Source organism: Sceloporus undulatus, chromosome 5 (genome assembly GCF_019175285.1).
Source record: "Sceloporus undulatus isolate JIND9_A2432 ecotype Alabama chromosome 5, SceUnd_v1.1, whole genome shotgun sequence".
Classification (NCBI taxonomy): domain Eukaryota; kingdom Metazoa; phylum Chordata; class Lepidosauria; order Squamata; family Phrynosomatidae; genus Sceloporus; species Sceloporus undulatus.
The window spans coordinates 110,615,530-110,635,854 of record NC_056526.1 but is presented as its reverse complement, the minus strand read 5'-3'; the positions used below and the strand labels follow the sequence as shown (position 1 = coordinate 110,635,854).

The window sequence follows — 20,325 nt, the reverse complement described above, 5'->3', positions numbered from 1 at the left end:
CTAAGTCCTCAAGAACAAGTCTGTGGTCATCATCGGGTGGAAACTGACCTTAGAATTGCGCCAGAGGACTTACAGAAGTATTCTTTCTAGGAATCTCTAGGTTCTCCAGTGCAACATTTGGTAGACATTATCCACATAGTCATACTGGAGAACCTAGAGATTCCTAGAGAACATATTAACCAAATCTGTGAATAGTGAAATCTGCTAAAGTCAAAGCCACAAATGTGGAGGACTGACTGTACTGTTAATAGAGGAAAACAGTGCATTAGAAGAGTTCCATTGTTTTTTCCAGCTAGGAGAGCAGCTTCTTGCTTCATGGCTTGGGAAACTAGGGATTGTGAGAGTCCTCCCTTGCTTACAGTTCAGGCTGAAGAGTCCATGAGCAATGCATTATTTTCAGAATAACAATGCTGGACACTAGCCAACATAAAATAAAAGAGTAATAAATACAACAGTACAATTTTTCAGTTTTACAAATTTGCACAATTAGCATGAACAAATTCCAGTCTATGGTTTGGTGGCACTAAGACAGAATTCATTATTTGGGCTGTATTAATTTGAAAGGATAATTATCACATTTCTTTGTTCTTTGTGCTCCCAGGTCTATAAATAGTACTCATGTTCATTATTTCTCCTCAAAGATATAAGCTCTGTTTCCAAGAAAAACTCTTCAAAAAAGAGTGCTTCAAAAAGACTACCCCCAACCCTTATAGGGTCAGCACAGATGAAGCACAAAGTTAGGTGTGGGTAAAGTGCCAGCCTTCAGATATTGGTTGGAGTATAATACGGAGCAATCCTCATCCTTGAATATAGTGGCCATCCACTTATGTTCTGCCTACAGTTCTGGGAGCAGGATAGGCAGGGAGGAGAGATTGCGTGCCCCATTTCCAGGACCACCTTGCAATGTGCATTATCAGTCTGGGGTTATTAATGCACACAGAAATGATGTGGATCTGTATCTGTGATCCTGCTTTTATCTCCAGCCATACATAAATGTCATACCTACTGTATGGATTTTCAGAGCAGATGCATATGGGTCAAGGGGAAAACATGCACAACTGTGTTCCTATGGCTGTACTCAAACCATTGTCTGAATTAGCTCCTCATTGAAACCAGCTCTTAAATATTATGTTGGCTTAAAAATGCTGCATATTAAAAGTATGTCCTTAATGTGCATAGATCTCTTTATTTCTTCTCTTCTAATTATGTTCTGCAGACTCTTTTTGTATGAAATAACCTTGTTGAGCCATCTGTACAACACAAAGCAATCCTGAAATGCGTTTCCTGTGATTCAAATCATTTTCAAAAGGCTCCCATTCATCTTCTTCCTTTTTTGCTAGAATGAGACTAACATTCAACCCTACTCACCCCAAGAATGCAGGCTGCCCGGATGGGTAATTAAAGCACTGTGTGTTTCATTTCCTGTTTCTAACTGCACTAAGCAGTGTTTTCTTTTTTAAAGGCATGCTCTAACCCTTCTGATTAACCCTTTGGAGACTTTAGAGGAGCTAGTCTTGCCCAGCAAGGATGAGAATTTCAGCTCAACAGTTCATCCACCAGCTCACTGGTTGATAATTACCAGCCTTCCTGCTGCGTATGGTAGTAATAGTTATCAACTTTATAGGACTGTTGTCATGCATAAAGTTGTAGGCATAAATCGTTTTTTTAAAAACAGTTTGGAAAGCTACTTTGTAGAGAAAATATGTTATTTCCTCCTAGACAATTTCACTAGGTCCAAATGGACACTACCTCAGTGAGTGCTAGGTTTGAGGCATGAGAATAATGGGGTCTTCACTATGGCTGCACTACAGCTGTGGAGCTCATGCGTTAGGGAAAGATTCACCTAGACCCCAACCCCTAATTTCTCACCATCTCATAAAGGCCTTCTTATTTTTTGACTGCTTTAGTTCTTCTTGGAATTAAAATAGGCAGGCAAGTACGTAGATAATCAGATCTGCTGTTCCTGAGCTAAATCCAGTGTAGCTCTAATGGGAACAGATTCATTGAATCAATGGAACTTGTTAAATAAATGCTTAGGTAAGTCTAGTTGTTTCAGTGGGTCTATTCGAATTGGAATTGGGTTGCCTAAGTGAATTTAGTTCCCTATCTCTTTTAATTGCCTTTTTAGCATAAATTTTAGCATAAATTTGTTTTTATTTTTACATTTTATGTTATAATACACTGTCAGTATTTAAAAAAACCCATAAAGACAAGTTATAAACGTCTTTAATAACAATCACTCAATAGGCTTTAAACTCACATCGCTGTCACAAACTTCCTACTTTTCAATGCCTGTGTGATAAATTCAATCTGACATGCAGCCTACATATATGTAGGTCATTTCTCCCACCCCAGAGAAGCGCCATCATCTCAGAAATGGTACATGGCAGCTACTTAACACGGAAGCTTTAGGATACTGAAGTTTCTGCAATGCAGACAGACAGAGTGGGCGACAGAAAATGCAGGGGCTTTCAACACAGCTGAAACAAAAACAGGACAGTGGGATTTGAAGCCTTCTCCTTGGCTTTCAGAAAAGAGATGAGAAACTGATTCATAATTCCAGCTCCTCATCAGAAAAATACACGCTGCTATGATAATAAAACATCCAATTGATGGAGACAGCCATGTGGGGAGCACAGGGACACTAATTTCCTGCAGAATCCTGGAGTTTCCTTTCTAGGTCTGCTGCCTACACACTGATCCAACCTGATCCTGCTTAGCTTGTCAAATGAGAGAGGATCAAAACCCAGAAGGAAGTCGACTAATGGAGATTGCATTAATTAAGTTAAAGACCTCTTTTGCTGCACAGATCACAAAAAAAAATTAAAGCCACAAGAAGCCCCCAAAACATGAAGATGTACAGTATTTCTTTACCTGCACAAGGAGTTCCAGCTTCCTGTCATCAAGGAGGTGCACTTGACACCGGCGGCCCTCTGTCATCTAGAAAAACAACAAACAACAACAAGAAGATTGGTTAATTTGTAGGCTTGGCAAATGCTGCAAGTTGCTGCTAAGTTTTTGCTGCTCCAAATATTATCACAGCTAAGGATTTCCCATTCACTGTTTAGCATTCCCTGGCACTAGTCAGCAGAAGGAAAGAGAAAAATAAATAAATAAACCGCCCGCACAGCTGTTTCTGAATGCACATGCTGCCTTGGGTTTGGCACTGCTAAGATTGTTCCAATGGGAAAAAAGAGGGCACCAAAAGGGCCAGGGGTTTTTGCCTAAGAAAAATGAGGTCACAAATGGTTTTTCTAATCACTAAGTGTCTCCCAAGGAAAAGTTGCTTTGGTTACTACAATTCCCAGAATCCTCTGCAGAATAATTCTGGCAGTTCAGAGGCAAAAGAATGCTTGAAAACATTATTTTTAGACTACAGTGCCCAGAATCTTACAATCATTGGTAAATGAAAACGTAATATCCAAGCCCAAAGGACATATTAGCAACACTACTTCTGTACCAGGCAAATCACTTTGGCACTGTTTCTTAATAACAGATTGCTGCGGAAGTTAATATTTAGTTACTTCGCCCTTTTCTATGCTATTAGTTCTGCAAGGCACTTGGGTAACCCCATTAGGTAAGTTAGAAAAGGAGAGATTTACACAACCCTGCACATTCACGTTATTAGCATTTTCAAGATGCTGTCATTTGTAGTAAGTCACTATGCATGCTTTCAGAGGACTTCACCATTTCCAGCTTTGGATCTTAAAGCACTAAAAAAACATCCAGCAAACAAATGTGGCTCTCTTAACTACTGAGATGAACAAGCTCTCCATAAAATGGTAGATTGGACTTCGCAGGTACAAGATAGTTCAAGGTGAGGTGATGTGACTATTGTTATGGAGGGGGTCATATAATCTAAAAATAGCATGAAGGTTAAAAATTGGCTTGGGGAATTGGTCTACAATATTTTAAAGTAATGTAACTGTAGACTCCCAGGAACATTTTGTAGGATCTGTAATACCATCAAGAGAATATCTTGAGGCCCAAGCTACAAGTTAAGTGGTGTTATATGATGTTTCTTACAATGTTGGTATTCCCAATTTCAGATCACAGGGGTTTAAATGCCCCTCAACACACTATGTAACTAGAATGCAAAAAAGAAAATTCTAAACCAAACATCTCCATAATGTCATAATTTTCAATAGTTAAGAGGTTTCTACACAATGCAACCCATCTCCCTCACACTGCCTGAGCAGGTGCAAACCAGAAACCCATTATGTGACATTGTTGATTGTCTGTTTTGTACCTTAGAAATAAATCTGTATAAGATTACATGGTTTTTCATCCTTTCTGTTTCCCCAAAGTTTTAAACAGTCCAATTTTGTAATTTTGTAACTATGTGGAGCTTCTAAATAATACACTGGAGAGCCAGTGAGGTGTAGTGGCTTGAGCAATTACCTACAACTCTAGAGAGCAAGCTTCAAATCCCCAAGTGACCATAGTAAACCATTTGGTGACGTTGACCAGGTCATACTCTCTCAGCCACAGAAGAAGGCCTTGGCAAACCCCCTCTGAACAAACCTTGCCAAGAAAACCCCATGACAGGTTCATTTTTGGGTTGCCATAAGTTGGAAAGGACTTGAAGGCACACAACAACAATAATATGTTCTGCTTCAAGGGACACAGCTTGCAATTGTGTTATTCAATTTTACTGCAAAGCTCAGAAAAAGACAGGCCAACCTATCAAGAGATGATCTACAGCACCACAGCAAATTCCTGGGTTCCTGGTTTGCTTGTGAACGCATGAAAGGATGTCAGCACTTCTTTCTATGTTCTGCTATCAACAAAACACAACTGTTGTGCCTGCGTCTGCACATTCCACTCCACACAGCAAGAACAGAAGTGACCTGCTTTCTTTCATATCACACAGAGGCTTCTGCACCTGACACTTGCATGAACTTGCCAGGGACCATTAATGGCTCTGTTGTGCTGGTACCCTCAGAATGTCTCAAGGGATAAGTCAACGAATTAGCTCTGGCTTTTCCCCACTGTCAAAGCAAAATACTGTTTAATGAATGATTTTTTTTGGTGACACTATACGGTAGCTTTCCTCAATCCCGCATCCTACAAGTATGCTGGATCACAATCCCCATCATCCATGCTCTCTCTACATTATGGGAATTGTAGCCCAACACATTGGGAGGATGCCAGGTTGGGAAAGATGCTAAACATAGCTTGACTATGTAGGCCCTACACTGTACGATATAAAATTATATTAAAACCCCATATTGAAATTATGATTCATGCATAAAGGGGTCAGCCAGTAAGGCACAATATTTTTTATCCATACAAAACAAACAAACAAACAAACAAACAAACTCACATTGTAAAGGAAGCAGAAAGTTTTTTTTTAAAAAAAAATCATGCAAAATGATCCCAGCTCATTACACTATTTAAACTGAGTTAGAAATTCAGGTCCAAAACACACTACAGAAATAATCCAGTTTGAGATTGCTTTAAGTGCCATGTCTCAGTCCTAGGGAATTCTGAAAATTGTAGTTTTGTGAGACATTTATCCTTCTCTGTCAGAGAGCTCTCAGGCCACAATAAACAACAATTCCTAGAATTTCCTAGCACTGAGCTAGGACAGTTAAAGCAGTCTCAAACTGGATTATTTCTGCAGTGTGGTTTGGTCCTCAGTTGCCTTAGTCCAAATCAGACCAGAGTATTTCCTTATTTTGAGCCCTTACAGACAGGCCAAAATAAAGCTGTTTTGGGTCACTTTGGAGGTATGCTGTTTAAACGACACATGCATCTTAAGAGGCCGGAAGCCATGCCAAAGCGATGCTCCAGACCTAAGGACTGGAGCGTAGCTTTGACTCAACTTCTGGCCTCCTAAGATGCATGTGTCATTTAAACAGCATACCTCCAAAGTGACTCGAAGCAGCTTTATTTTGGTGTGTCTGTACCGGCCCTTTGACTACCAGCAATTTGAAACAGGCTCAGCCAGAGTATTAGCAAAGTACATTTAAAATGGCGTCTATATGTATTTAATTTAAATCCTATCTTCCTCGCAATATGGAGATTAAGGTGGTTTACAAATAATATATGGTCAAATAGTTTAAAAATAATGAAATAAGACAATCATTATATTAAAATATGTACATCCAATGGACAATTCACATATTTACCATCCTGTCCTAGAATCATAGATCTATAGAGTTGGAAGATACCCCCTAGGGCCATCCAATCCAACCCCCTGCCATGCAGGAAGACAGACTCAAAGCACCCCCAGACAAATGGCTATCCAGCCTCTGTTTAAAAACCTCCAAAGATGGAGACTCCACAACACTCTGAGGGACTGTTTTCCATGCTCCTGCTCGACAACATCCTTTTTGAATTGTGGTGCCCAGAACTGGCCACAGTACTACAGGTAAGGCCTGACCAAAGCAGAACAGAGTGGCACTATTACTTCCCTTGATCTAGACACTATACTTTTATTAATACAGCCTAGAATCACATTGGCCTTTCGGAGCTGCTTCACCACACTGTTGATTCATGTTCAAGTTGTGGTCTACTAGGACTCCAAGATCCCTTTCACATGTAGTCTTGTTAAGCCAGGTGTCCCCCATCCTATATCTATGCATTTCATTTTTTTTCCTGCCTAAGTGTGGTACCTTAAATTTCTCCCTGTTGAAGTCCATTTTGTTAGTTTTGGCCCAGATTTCTAATCAAGTTCATTTTGAATTTTGATCCTGTCCTCTGGGGTATTAGCTACTCCTCCTAATTTGGTGTCATCTTGTTTGGCTCTGAGCTACTTTCCCCCTAGTTCTGCCCTGATCTCACGGTCCTCTTCTACAGCCAAGAAGGACACCAGTGGGGTGAAGCTATTGTACACTATTATTGCATGAACATGGACTCTGGCCACTCAGTACACTTCCAGAATGCTGAATCTCTGTTGTGTTAGAGAGGAGGCTGAATACTAGGAACACTGGGTCTGCCCTGGCTGCCACAAGTTAAACTTTCCAGGACACAAATCCAGCTCTGAGATTATCTCAGCAGCACCTTAGCAAGTTGTCTTGGAATTAAACCCCTTTACAAATTACTTCCCCGCCTGTACACAGGTGGCACAACACAGAGAAGGTATATTTCCCCCAGCATTAGCACTTTCTAATTTTAGGCAACAAACTATGTGTGAAATTGGTGTGGTCCTACTGAATAGCTACTTTTGAAATGTATTTCCATATCATAGATCTCCTTGACTGTAAGCTCCTGTAGCAGAACTGGGAATGCGTGAAGCTCCAAAACTTAAACTACAATTCCCATCAGCCCTGGTCAGCAAAGCCAATTATGAGGGATGATGGAAGTTACTATCCAGCAATACCTGGGAATCCACATGTTCTGCATTTCTGTTCTAGGGGTCATTCACACAGAAATATATGCACATCGATATTGGGATATTTATTTTTCTACATTTTGACTTTATATACTGGATACACTTTATCTATATTATCTGAGTATCTGGGACTAATGACACGTACACAGCACTCATTCTCTCCAGCAGAAAGGAAATTCCTCTTAAAGGAAGTTACTTGGCAACTCCCAGATCTTGGCCTCTTTGCGTTAATAAAGGATTTTCTAGTTACCTCTGACATCAACATAAAGCTTTAAATCTCATTTACAGACAGCTGGCCCAAATATTTATACAGTGGATTTCTCAGCCGAGGATCAGACAGAAAAGAGGGCAATTGTTTTGTACTGCTCCACAAACCATTTTGGCAGCTTAGTATCTGACCCATTCATCTTGCCTGGAACTGCAAACATGAACGAGACGGATCCATGTAACTGCCCTGAGTGAACTCTCAGAAATGGGCAGACTATGTTTAGCGAAACCTTGATTACAGATCAACCTCTTGCTGAATGATCACTAAAATGAAATACGTACTATGTAAGTCTTTAGACATGGAACACACAAGAGAGTGTTCTCTCTCTCTTTACATACATGAGCACCTTCAAAAGTAGCACTGGCAGCCACAAATAGATATATTCAATACATTTCAGCCTTCTCTTTGAGAATTCTTCTTGCTGAAATTATCAACACCTCCCCCCCCAAAAAATGTCTCAAACACACAAAAAATGAACATATTTTTATTATGACAGATTTATAATTTCCAAAGCACATTTTGTTAGCCTTTCCTATGCCTAAGAGTAAAAAGAAGAAGAAAATAATGGCGCGACATAGCAACTTTATTAGACATAAGACAAAATGGGCGTGGGAAGTCTTTTTTGTAAAAGCTTTCACTCTTGCTAAGAAAATACTCTCCCAAATATTACTTTTGAGATACTTGTTAAAAGCAACATTGCTTTCTAGTTGTAAGTATCATTATGATGACATTGTGAGAGCCTTTTAAAAACTGTTTTAAATGGATGCTTTTAACATGATTGTTTGTTTAACTGTTTTAAAATTCTGTTTTATCATTGTATTCCTCCCCCCAAAAATATATATATATCTCACATATTTTTAGATGCCCTGGATCCATGATTGGGATAAGGGTAGGATATAAACTGAGTAAATAAAATAAATTCTAATATTGCCCTCACAGTGAAGTGACTATAGAATGCCCTCAGAAATCTAATTCTGAAAACTAACTCAGCAGCACAGCTGATGGTGTTAGGTACAAACTAGGAACTGCTCAGAGAGCTCATCTAGCACCTTTGAGACTAACCAAAAGAAATTGGCAGCATGAGCTTTCGTAGACTTTAGTCTACTTCCTCAGATGCATTTGGGAACTACCCAGTTCAAGTTCACTAGTTCAATCCCAAAAGAGAAGTGGAAATCCTTTCTCCCCACAGTTACCCAGTAAGCCCCCAAATGACCGAGGACCTTATGACACTGCCAGGAGTATCCATCCAAGGGGAATTTATCAATTAAGACAGACTATACACCTCATAGGAATTATTCTCTAAGGCAGTGCTGATCATAGTAAACACTGCACCACTGCTGGCCCCTTAAGAGGTCATGGTATCAGAAAGAAGAGGAGGACCACAATCATGAAGTGTGGCTTGTGAACTAGAAAGTTCGTTGTTGTCATTGTTGTATGTCTTGATCTACCATAAGGTTTTCTTAACAAGATTTGTTCAGAGGAGGCTTGCCATTGCATTCCCCTGAGGCTGAGAGCATGTGACTTGCTCAAGGTCACCCAATTGGTTCCATGGCCAAGCGGAGAAATGAACTCAGTTTCCAAAGTCATAGTCCAATGCTCAAACCACTACGCTACACTGGTTCTCGCAAATCAGAAGGTCCCCAGCACAAATTCTGCTTCAGACATCAATTTATCAGGCAGCTTCAGCTTAGATAAAAATCCCTACAATTCCCTCAACTTCATACCTTCAATATGGAGAAGATAATAAAATGGGCCTCTGATATCTGCTAGGGTTTGATTCCAGGAGCTCTTTGCCCCTATGGATACCAAAATCCACAGATGCTCAAGTCTTATTATATACAATAACACAGTAAAATGGAGTCTCTTATATAAACTGGCAAAATCAAAGCTTGCTTTTTTGAAATTTAAAAAATATATGTATATATTTCAAGCTGAGGATGGTTTAATCAGTGGATGAAAAATTCATATTCAGAATCCATGGATACAAATGGCCGACCATACTGATTAACTTATAATGTTATTGTGAAAATTACCGAGATAATAGGTTTGAAACGTCTCATCACTCAAAAGTGCACTGTATAAATGCCAGCTATTAATACTGCTCCAGCTCTCTGGGTAGAGGGCAGATCTTCAAACTGTGACATCCACAGAAAATTCACGGACCCTTTAACAGGGCAATCTGATTAGATAAGTTTATTCAGAGGCCAAGTGTTACAGTGGTCAATGGGACTTGTTCCTGGTAAGCATATTTAGGACTGCAGCCTTAATTGAAACAGATAATGAGAAGAAACAAGAGTACAGAATGAAGGGAGTATTCCAACCCCCATATTTTATTGTACTTCATTCACCTTTGGTTATCTGTCAGTAATAACTTATAGGCTCGTGTCAATTACTATTAGCAGCAAAGAGGTTTATTACATGACAAGCTCTTGCACTTTCTTAGATATAAGCCATAGGATTCTTATTACTATCATACATGTATATGGGAGACACATTGATTTCAGTGAAATGTATTAACATACTTACAAAAGCTTGAAACCACTTTTATTGTCATGATTCATACTTCACAATCCTAAAGTCTGCAGTTTCGAGAGGAATTCCCTATTAAAGAACTCTAATGCTGCAGTCCAAGGGACTACACTTGAGTTCTATAGCAATAAAGTCAAAGTTACTTCATTCACCTACAACTCCTAGGATTCTATAGGATGAAAACATGTCAGTTAAAGAGGCATGAAACTGCTATACTTGTGTGCAGTGTGGCTACATTCAAGCTGTGTTCTTCCAGACACAAAACAAAATCTATGAATGCTAAAAATAGCATGTGAGGAAGACTAAACTATAAACTATGGGCCCAAACAGACAGGCCATAATAAAGCTGCTTTGGGTCACTTTGGAGGTATGCTGTTTAAATGATGCATGCATCCTAAGAGGCTGGAAGCCATGCCAAAGCCATGCTCCAGTCCTAAGGACTGGAGCACAGTTTTGACGCAGCTTCTGGCCTCTTAAGATGCATGTGTCATTTAAACAGCATACCTCCAAAGTGACTCAAAGCAGCTGTATTTTGGCCTGTATGTTTAGGCCCTTTCTCTCTGATGTGTATCTTTCAATATACAGAGCTTTTAATCTAGGGAGTCTCCAAAGAGGAGCAGATAGCTTGAGTAACTATGGAGAATAAAAAGGAATCTAGCACCACCTTTAAGACTGATTTATATTTTAGGATGAACTAAATATTCCCTTTATATTTTTCTAAAATATACACCAGCTAGTCTTGAAGGTGTTGTTAGGTTCCTTTTTCATTTTTATACTACAGTACCATAGACTAACACAGCTATTTGCCTCAGATGTTGCTGTCAAATAACCACAATACAACAGGTTGGAAGTAAGGCCACAACTTTATTTGCAAACAATTGGTAGGGTTGGCACAAAGCATAAGGTCAGGATCTGTAAAATCAAACAACCCGATGTTGTCTGATTATCCAAACCTGGCACCCACCAGGTGCTTGGGATGACCTAGGGGCTAAGGAACACAACTTGACCGCAAACATTGTCTTGCGTTCACAAATTCACTAAGCCCCTAGTCACCGGAAGGCGCTCCCGCGTTCTGGCCCCCGCAATTGCCAAACGCCTGCCCTATTTGCCCCCGGGTACCTATTGACTCCTAAACCAGAGCTCCATAGCCCTGGTACAACAACGTGCAGATCCTGGCCTATGCTGCCGCCAAAGTTGTGACGAAAAAACACCCACAAAACAGCGGTGGGTGGGCGGGAGAAGCTCAAATTCTTTCTCCCTTCCTCAGCTTGGCTCCGCTCTGCTCGAAGCCAAGCGCCAACTGAGGGCTGGGGCCAGCAACATGGCCTAAAATAGGCCTAGGCCCCACCCATATTGCATGCTGTGCAGACCCCCTCCTCCAAAGCCACCCAACCAATGGGCAGCCCTGGAGGACCGGAAGCTCCACACCAACGAGCCCGGCTCCCAGAGCGTGGCGGAGCAATGGGACCGCCCCATCCGCTCCGCGCACCAATAGGGAGCCGGAGCAAGCCCCAGTGCACACTGGGGCTTGTAGTTCCAGCTGCTTCTAGCGGCAAAACGGTCTGCCCGCCGAGTCGGGCGACCATTTTTTCTTGGAGAAGTTAATACAGAGAGAATACCACGCTATTGCTTTTTAAATAACAAACAAACTGCATTCAATCACATCATTACACAGCAGCACTCCAAAGTAATGTATGAACAATTTTACATGAAGCACTTGAGCAAACCACGCTCCAGTCCACCTCTATACAATAATCTATTCAAGGCTGATCGTAATAGAACTGAATCTCAAATGTGTGCAACGGTTTGAATAGTAATGTCAAGATAGTCTACTTCGTAGTTTTTGTATGTCTGAGATAGTGTATTACCTCTCATATAAAACAGGAAACCTATTAGCAGAAAAAACCCCCAGCAAAGTTGAGATTCACTTTCATACATTAATAATTCCTCCCTCTTTACTAATATTTCCATCTCTTCAGATGACGACCCAGTAAAAAGTTATCACCCAAACAATTCTTTTCACAATGCAATTTATTACTGCCATATTTTTTTAATCACCAAATATTTGGCAAAAGAATACAAAATTATTAGAAATCAGATATCCCTCTAAGGGAGAAACCTCTGGCATTAAGGAGGGAAACAAGAAAATTTGAGTTTCCTAAAATCATGTCCTTGCACTCACTACAGTATTCCCTTTGAACCCTAGTCTCCAAAGTCATAGTTGACCATTCAAGACCACTACACCATGCGAGCTCCATTTGCACCTAATATTTTACCCAGAAATAGTTTTATCCAGTTTCAGTAACTTTGGTAATAAAGTACTTTTCTTCTGTCCTGCCAGTGTAGCTGGAAAACATGCTCTTTTCCCCCTTGCTATAGCCATCTCTAGCAATATAAAATCCTTTGCTGCTTAGAGGTCATAGTAAGAATGTTTGAGAGAGCACATGCAAATGTAATTTTAATAAGCTTTGAGGGCTTCTATCACTCCCTTTCTCCATCCTCAACTGAGCAGGTCTGTGAGATGCAACTACTAACATATAGGTTGAATGTACTGGATGCTAAACGTTATGCTTAGATCAGTTGACCAGCATGTCTGTCCTTGACTTGCCCGTAGATTTTTTTTCATGGAATCATGGGAAGAGCTAAAAGAAGTTACTTTTTTGGACCACAGCAGGGACATAGCTAGGATTTTAGGAAGGGGGAGTCCAGACTAAGTGCCACCATTATAATGGGGCTTGGGTGCAGCGGTGCAGCAGCACATACCATTCATTTTTCTAATGGAAGGGGGGTCCAGACCCCAAGAACCCCCCCCCTTGGCTACGTCCCTGACCACAGCCTCAGATTACCCAGCTGGCATGACTACTGCATCACCAGCTGCTCCAGTCCAATGATATGCTCAAAGTCCTGTGCTCAAGTATCCCCAAACAAATTTATTTCCTTATTTATTATGAAAATTCCCACTCGATACTTCACAGAGTTTCCCAGGGTGACAAATTCTCATAGCCTCCAGAGAACCCATATTGTTTTGATTATACTGCGCCACATATAGCCAAAGGCTCATTTATTAGCAATTTGGCCAACACCATTTAACACAGTTATTGGATAAGGACAAAAATTGTATTAAAATTATACAGCAGCAAAATGTTCCCAGTGCGGTCTTACATATAAAATGATCAATGTATATGTTAACACTGTAAATGCTAGGTAGTCAAAACAGGTAGTCAGTTGCAAAACAATTTACTGAACTATACCAATAACATTTCTACCATATGCTCAATTTGTACCAGATTGATCAGAAATCAGAGTTTAATTCAAACATACAGACAGGCCAAAATAAAGCTGATTCAGGTCAGTTTGGAGGTGTGCTGTGTAAATGACACATGCATCTTAAAAGGCCAGAAGCTATGCCAAAGCATCATTTAAACAGCATACCTTCAAAGTGATCCGAAGCAGCTTTATTTTGGTCTGTCTGTACGGGCTCATAGTATTCATCTTCCCTGGCCTTAGCTAAATCTTTCTCAAATATATGCTACTGTTCCTCTTCCTCCTCCTCCCTCCTCTCTTTCACACACAAGAGTGAAGATTGCTATAGATATTAATCACTTTGTGGTTGATATGGTTAAAAGAAATGTTTGTAAGTGGGAGACAGCAGTGAGAAATTTCTTCCTGTCTACAAGGGTTCTAAAACATTATATCACAAATAGAAAGCAAGAGTAAAGAAAGTATCCCAGCCACAAATGATCACTTGGTGAAAACAAAAAACAGCTTTAAACAAACAAAGAAAACCCTCTGTAGTTAGTAAGCCAAACCTCATACTTCAAGAAAATGGGCTACTAGCAAATTTGAGATTAATATCATCGTAGTATTATCCAAGAATGCAAACAGGGTTCATGGAGGCCCACAGGATTCTACCTCTGAACAGAAGCTCCTTGTACTTTTATCTCTTATCAGTGTTATGTGATAAAAAGTATTTAAGCTGTTGAACAGAACTGCACTCAGTTGTGTAGTCTAGGTAGTGGTTGCCCTGAAACATACCCCTAGGCAAACAGAGAGTTGTGCTTTGGCAGGGAAATGATCAAATTGATAGGAAGAACCAATGTTGTGTTGTACTCAGCCTGGATCCTTAGTCCTGAACCTTATTGGAATGTGGCACCTTAGACCCTTTCAATACTAGAATTATATCCCTGGACTGAAAAAAAGCTTTCTCCAGCACTGTTGCAGATACACACAATTTACCCAAGGATCTGTGGCTCAAATATGTATAGCACTTAGAAATGTTCGAAGTTTTCTGCTTTTCTTAATTTCTGAATAAATTGTGAATTTTCTTAACCCTGTCCTAGTTGGATCAGGTTTCTCCAAAGGAGTGGGTCTATTCTTTCCAGACTTTTAGTCAGTTAGCATAGGGCTGCTATCAGGCAGCTGATGTTTAAATTTTGTCATTCTGTTTCTGAAGACTTATTATACTCTGTGGTTTTCGTTTTATTTTTATATTTCACCTATTAAAACAAACAAACAACTGAGCTAATTCCACAACTATCATGATGTCTAATATATAAATCTCATCTTGTTTATAAAGTCAATTAAAAAAAAAAAAAGGGGGGGGGGGGAAATCCCTGAAATTGCAGTAGTGTGGTTATTTCTCCACCCCTACTACAAGGTATCATGAAAAAAAAATGTAAAGCCAGGCTTTAAACATCTGGGAAGGCTGGAAGGAGACCTACTGATACTTAAATATTTACTGTAGATACAGGTGCACAGATCTTCATTGTGTATCTGTCCCGCACCCCAATGCTATCATTTCAGGCCAGTTTCACTAGAGGATGACAAACATGGCAGGGCATGAAAAGATGTTTGCGCTCGGTTACATTTTAAAGGGCAGGCACATGCTGATGCTGTAGGATGAAGCAGTTGTTTGGTTTGCAGATTTAGGGAACCCAATTGAAAATGCTGCCATGAAGAGTTCTGACTGCTGGATTTTGTGCTGATTCTGAGGTCTCTTTGCTTGTCACGGCAGTTTTGTATAGCTGCCACAGCCTATACAAATGCGCACTGAAAACATCAGGTCTAGATTTCTTTTCTACGCTGTCTGACAGCAGCTCCTGGCTAAATAACTGCTAAATATTTCAAGTATTCTGGAGACCGCTGTGTTTATAGTGGGTTAGAAAGTAGGGAATATTTGAGCTATATTTCAGACCCGCCCCCTAACAAACACCACTCTGTGCAATGTATTCATCTTCTTTTATCTTCTTTGGTTATATCGGCACCTCCGTGACTGCTGTGGGGAGCTAATATTTCTTCTTTCCGAGATTAGTGTGTGGGTGGCCATTCTCAATCCAATATCACATAGCAAATGGGATGCTGCTGCAGTACTACACAGCCTATCACATCTGACTAGCCAATGATGTCATTAAAAGAAATGGAAATGAATTAGCAATCCTTTTCATAAGGCATGCTGAAAATCTGACTAAAAGGAAAGCTGTCCTTAACCCTGCCAACAATATTTATTAGACGAGGGGGGAAAAGAAAAGGAGCCTGTTATATAAAAAAGAAGAAGCTGAGCCCTAATGCTGACCACATCAACAATTCAAATCATATCACTCAAGAAGCTAAAAGAAAATATTATTCAAGCTGGATTTACTTTGATGCAAGACTTTTTTTTAAAGCTTTTTTTAAAAAAATGAAAACCTAACATTTTGCCAGTACAGTGATCATTATAGAAGGTGAGCAGTGGTCACAACTGTAGGGAGAGAGTGTGTGTGATCATATATGGTAAGAGAACCCTTGCTGCTACAGCTTTACTGACAGTTCATAGTTATGGTTATGACCTATAAAGCCATATATGGTTTGCGCCCAGACTATGTGAATGACTATATTTCCATGTACAAGTCCCCCACATTCTGAGAAGGGCTGTCTCTTCATCCCACCTCTGTCACACGCACACATGTGTAATGAGAACATGTGAGAATGCCTTCTTGGTGGCTACTCCCAGGCTGTCCACCGAAGGCTTGTTCCCTCTGCTCTCCTTCTGCCATCAGGTAAATAATGTTTTATTTAAAAAGGTTTTTGATGAGTAAACAGCTGTGTGGAACAGTCTTTTAATGTGGTATGTGTGTGCTGTACTTTTATTCTCATTATTATTTACTACATGCGATTATACTGTTTTAAATTAGTGCTATTTTTAATAAGATCAATTATTTAATTCTTTTAAAAACATGTTATTATTGTTTTTAATGGTGTTTAGTTTTAATCTATGCTGTGAGTCACCTTGGTTAGCATGTTGGAAGAAAGGAGGAATTATCAATTCATTAAGTAAATGTACATGTACATGCACCCTTGATGCATGCACGTGCCACACATAGGCATGCACCCTTGATGCATGCACATGGCATATACTCTTTCCCATACAAACATACACTCTTGCATGCATATAACCTCAGCCTACTACTATCCTCCAATAATTTCCACTACATCACTGTTGATCCAACACTACTAACAGAAACCCAATAATAATCTCAGAAGCCAGGTAAAAGTATCTCCCTCCCCAAGCACTGATAAGAGATAAAAGTACACATAGCTAATGAGTGTAAGAATGCAGATGGTATCCTTAGAGGTTTGGAGGTCATAAAAAGAGCCCCGATGGGCTGCATTTGCCACAGAGCTGGAGGTTGTGTAACCCTGGTTTAGAATTGTAATTATTTTGCATAATAATAGTATGCAGTTAAAATCATTGTTTATAAACATGTTCAAATTAACAATTTTAACATTTTATTTATTCATTTTATTAATTCATTTATTTAATTTCTATCCTGTCTTTCTCTTGAAATAGGATTCAAATAAAATGGGGAAAATGGGTAAGATATTACTTTTAATGAATTAATTACAAGCTCTGATCTGTTCTACAAGTTATTTTCTGCAATCTCTGCTGATACAGCAGCAAATATGTCTTAGAGGCCACTGCAGAAGCCCCAGTGTGCAATCCTGCATTGTGAAGAAGCTTCAGCACACCTTTCCCCATTGTACTCCTTACTAGGCCAGTTCATGCCATATGACCCAATAAACTCAGATGCACTCTGGTTCATCTTCTCCTTATCATAGGCTGACTACTGTTTCACTGGTATTATTATTATTATTGTTGTTATTATTATTATTATTATTATTATTATTATTATTAAGCTTTATTTATATAGTGCTGTAAATTTGCACAGCATTGAACATACAATCTTTTTAATTAGACAGTTCTAATTAAAACTACACCACATCAGTTGGCTCTCTAGTTTTCATGATATTGATGGTGTGACTACTTACAACAGAGGCAGGTAACTATGGCCCTTCAGATGTTGCTCAATTGCAAAGCCCATCAGCCACACCCAGGGCAGCCAATGGTGAGCAAATGGAGAGCCAAACCACATCTGGAGGGGCAAAGCTGCCTACTGTTGGCATACAGTGACACCCCATTTAATGACTAGCGTTTACTTTCTCTATGGCACACAAGTGATTATTACCTAGATGTTGCGGGAATTCAGGCACATTCACCTAGATTATTTCCAGTCCTCAAATATGACCATAAAGCAAGCTAAAATGTGGCATGGGTTATATGAGATAATTGGCTGTCATCTTCTCAGGCATATAAGCAATATATTCTGATTACAGTCGTAGAATTTGGAATGGGGACAAGATCAGGACTAAAACCCCCCAACACATGTCCTTAGGGAGGAGAACAGACAGGCCTGGTCAAAATTCAGGGCATACCACAGACTCAGGAAGAAGGCTAACAACTAGGACAGGATGGGATAGAAGCAAACAAGGAATGAAACTGGACGATATATTATTACAAGACAGGAAACCATTGCCATGGAGCAACAGACATGAGCACTGATGATACTGAAAACAATCTCTTCCTGGTTCCTTTTGTAAAGATCTCTATGATACTAGGGCCAAGTTAGGCAAAAACTACCCTGGCAGGATTGAAAAGTGCTTCCTAGCATAAAGATGCTGACAGCAACAAATTCACTTTATAATCTCCACCGGTAGCCTAATGCACATATAACCATCTATCTTTGGACACCAGGATTCCTATCTCCTCTCAAACATGGAAACCTATTGGGCAACCTCAGGTGAATCACACCCTCTCAGCCTTAGGGGAAGGCAATGGCAAACCTTCTCTGAACAAACCTAGCCAAGAAAACCCCATGATGTGGTTGCCTTAGGGTTGCATACCAGATGTGGTTTGGCTCACCATTTGCTCACAGTAGCAAAACCAAAAAAGGAACTACATGGCTCTCCAGATGTTGCTGAACTGCAACTATTGCTTATGCTGGCTAGGGCTTCTGAGAACTGCAGTTCAACAATATCTGCACAGCCCCAAAATTTCCACCCCAGTTTAGTCAGTAATAACATTTTATGGGATACTTCTTTAAGCAGCTCCTGCACCGATGCGTTCTTGACACATTGAATTCATAGGATATATGTAGGAGATTGTGTGTGTGTGTGTATGTGTGTGTATTTTGAGAGGCTTGAGGAGAAATACTTTGACATTCCAAGGGCAGTAGGTGGCCCACCCCAAATATATACAGTTGTTCTATATACGTTTTGGATATGTGTATAGCTATAGCAGCAATAGCAACTTCATCTATATACTGCTTCATACCTCATTAAGCAGTCTCTAAGCAGTTTACAACTGTAAGCTAAATGCCCCCAGTAAACTGGGTACTCATTTTAGCGACCTCAGAAAATGCTGAGCTGAGTTGACCCTAAGCCCTTGGCAGGGATTGAACTCACAACCTTGTGGTTTGTGAGTGAGTGGCTGCAGAACCGACATTTAACCACTATGCCACTTAAGTTGCCACTTTTAAAATGCAGATCTTTCAGAAGTTTTTAACTGTATCTGCAATTTTCACTGTAAATATTAGAATCACAGTTTCCATGAAAATGCTACATGCATATGGTCATGAACAAATGGGAATTAATGGAACTGCTTGAGAACCAGTTAGACAAGTGCCTATTCAGTCCCAGATATCCAAGCCCACAGGATCAATGAAACATTACCTCCTGTGCCAAGCTTTAGCCCAGGGATGAGAAACATTCAGGTTTCCAGATGTTGTCAGACTGCAGTGCCCATCATCTTCCAGCATTGGCTATGTTGCCTAGATCTGTTGGAACTTGTAATCCAAAAACATCTAGAGGACCACATGATTCCAACTATTGCTCTAGGCAGAAGCTATAGACCAAATAATCAGAGCTATTCTTGGCTTGAAAGTGAGACCACCAGATGGTGTCCAGGTGTACACACACTTGGGAAACAGGATTCCAAAGTAGATATTTGAACAGGAACTGAGTAATCACAAAACTAAGGTACTTGGCACCCTGTCCTCCCTGAAGAAGGCATTCTTAATTTTAGCCAGCTAAGGACTTGTTTTTCCCACTTGTTTTTGAACAGCTACTGTAAATTCATTCCAAATCCCACTGAAATCAGTGGGATTTAGGCATGCTTTCTTCACTATGTTCCCCTTCTTCTGTTGCCTTTTAAAGTCCACTAGCTCTGTAGCTCATGTTCTCTGGTCCAAACATCTGTTTGAGATATTGAAGCCAGTACTGGACAATCTTTTAAGTCACTTATTATAAAGAAATAAAGAGAAATAAAGTACAGAATTAAAACTCAGAACAGAAAAAAGAGTTGTGTTTCTTTTTTCTAATCTTTTCCCAGCTTCATCCTCCAATCAGGGAAATTCATTAAAAGAAAGAAGTAGAGTTATTATTTTTTAAGCAATTCAAAACTTTGAACTAAGAAAACAGGTTTCCTTAATTAATCAAGCAGAATTTTCTTTTAAATGTAATTTTAATTCAACTCATGTATAAAAATTGGAGATGGGAAACACCATCTTAAAAGAGGCATTCCTCCTCAATGCACATTACAAAGAATACCTCTTCTATGACTATGGTTCCTACCATGCACAGACATCATCCAAAAACAAAGGAAGTATACTTTATGATTTAGAACTATCTAAAGATCCTTCTGCATAATCATCTAATCACCAAATGCTGTTTACTGCCAGTAGAAGGAGAGCAGAGATGGGGCCAGTTCGAGAACAGCCACCAAGAATGCCCTCTCACATGTCCTGAACAGATGGCATCACAATAAAACAAAATAGAACATCACAATAAAACAAAATAACATTTATTATTATTATTA

General features: G+C 39.8%; 1 protein-coding gene across 8 annotated transcripts in view; it reads right to left on the bottom strand.

The window, feature by feature from the left end:
• Nucleotides 1-20,325, bottom strand: part of FRMD4A (FERM domain containing 4A) — a 490,170-nt gene that overhangs the window by 157,322 nt on the left and 312,523 nt on the right. For all 8 annotated transcript variants that reach the window (XM_042468233.1, XM_042468234.1, XM_042468232.1 and 5 more), the window contains one exon: nt 2,875-2,940. In XM_042468233.1, the coding sequence (XP_042324167.1) occupies nt 2,875-2,940 (66 nt within the window). The remainder of the gene's footprint in view (nt 1-2,874; nt 2,941-20,325) is intronic.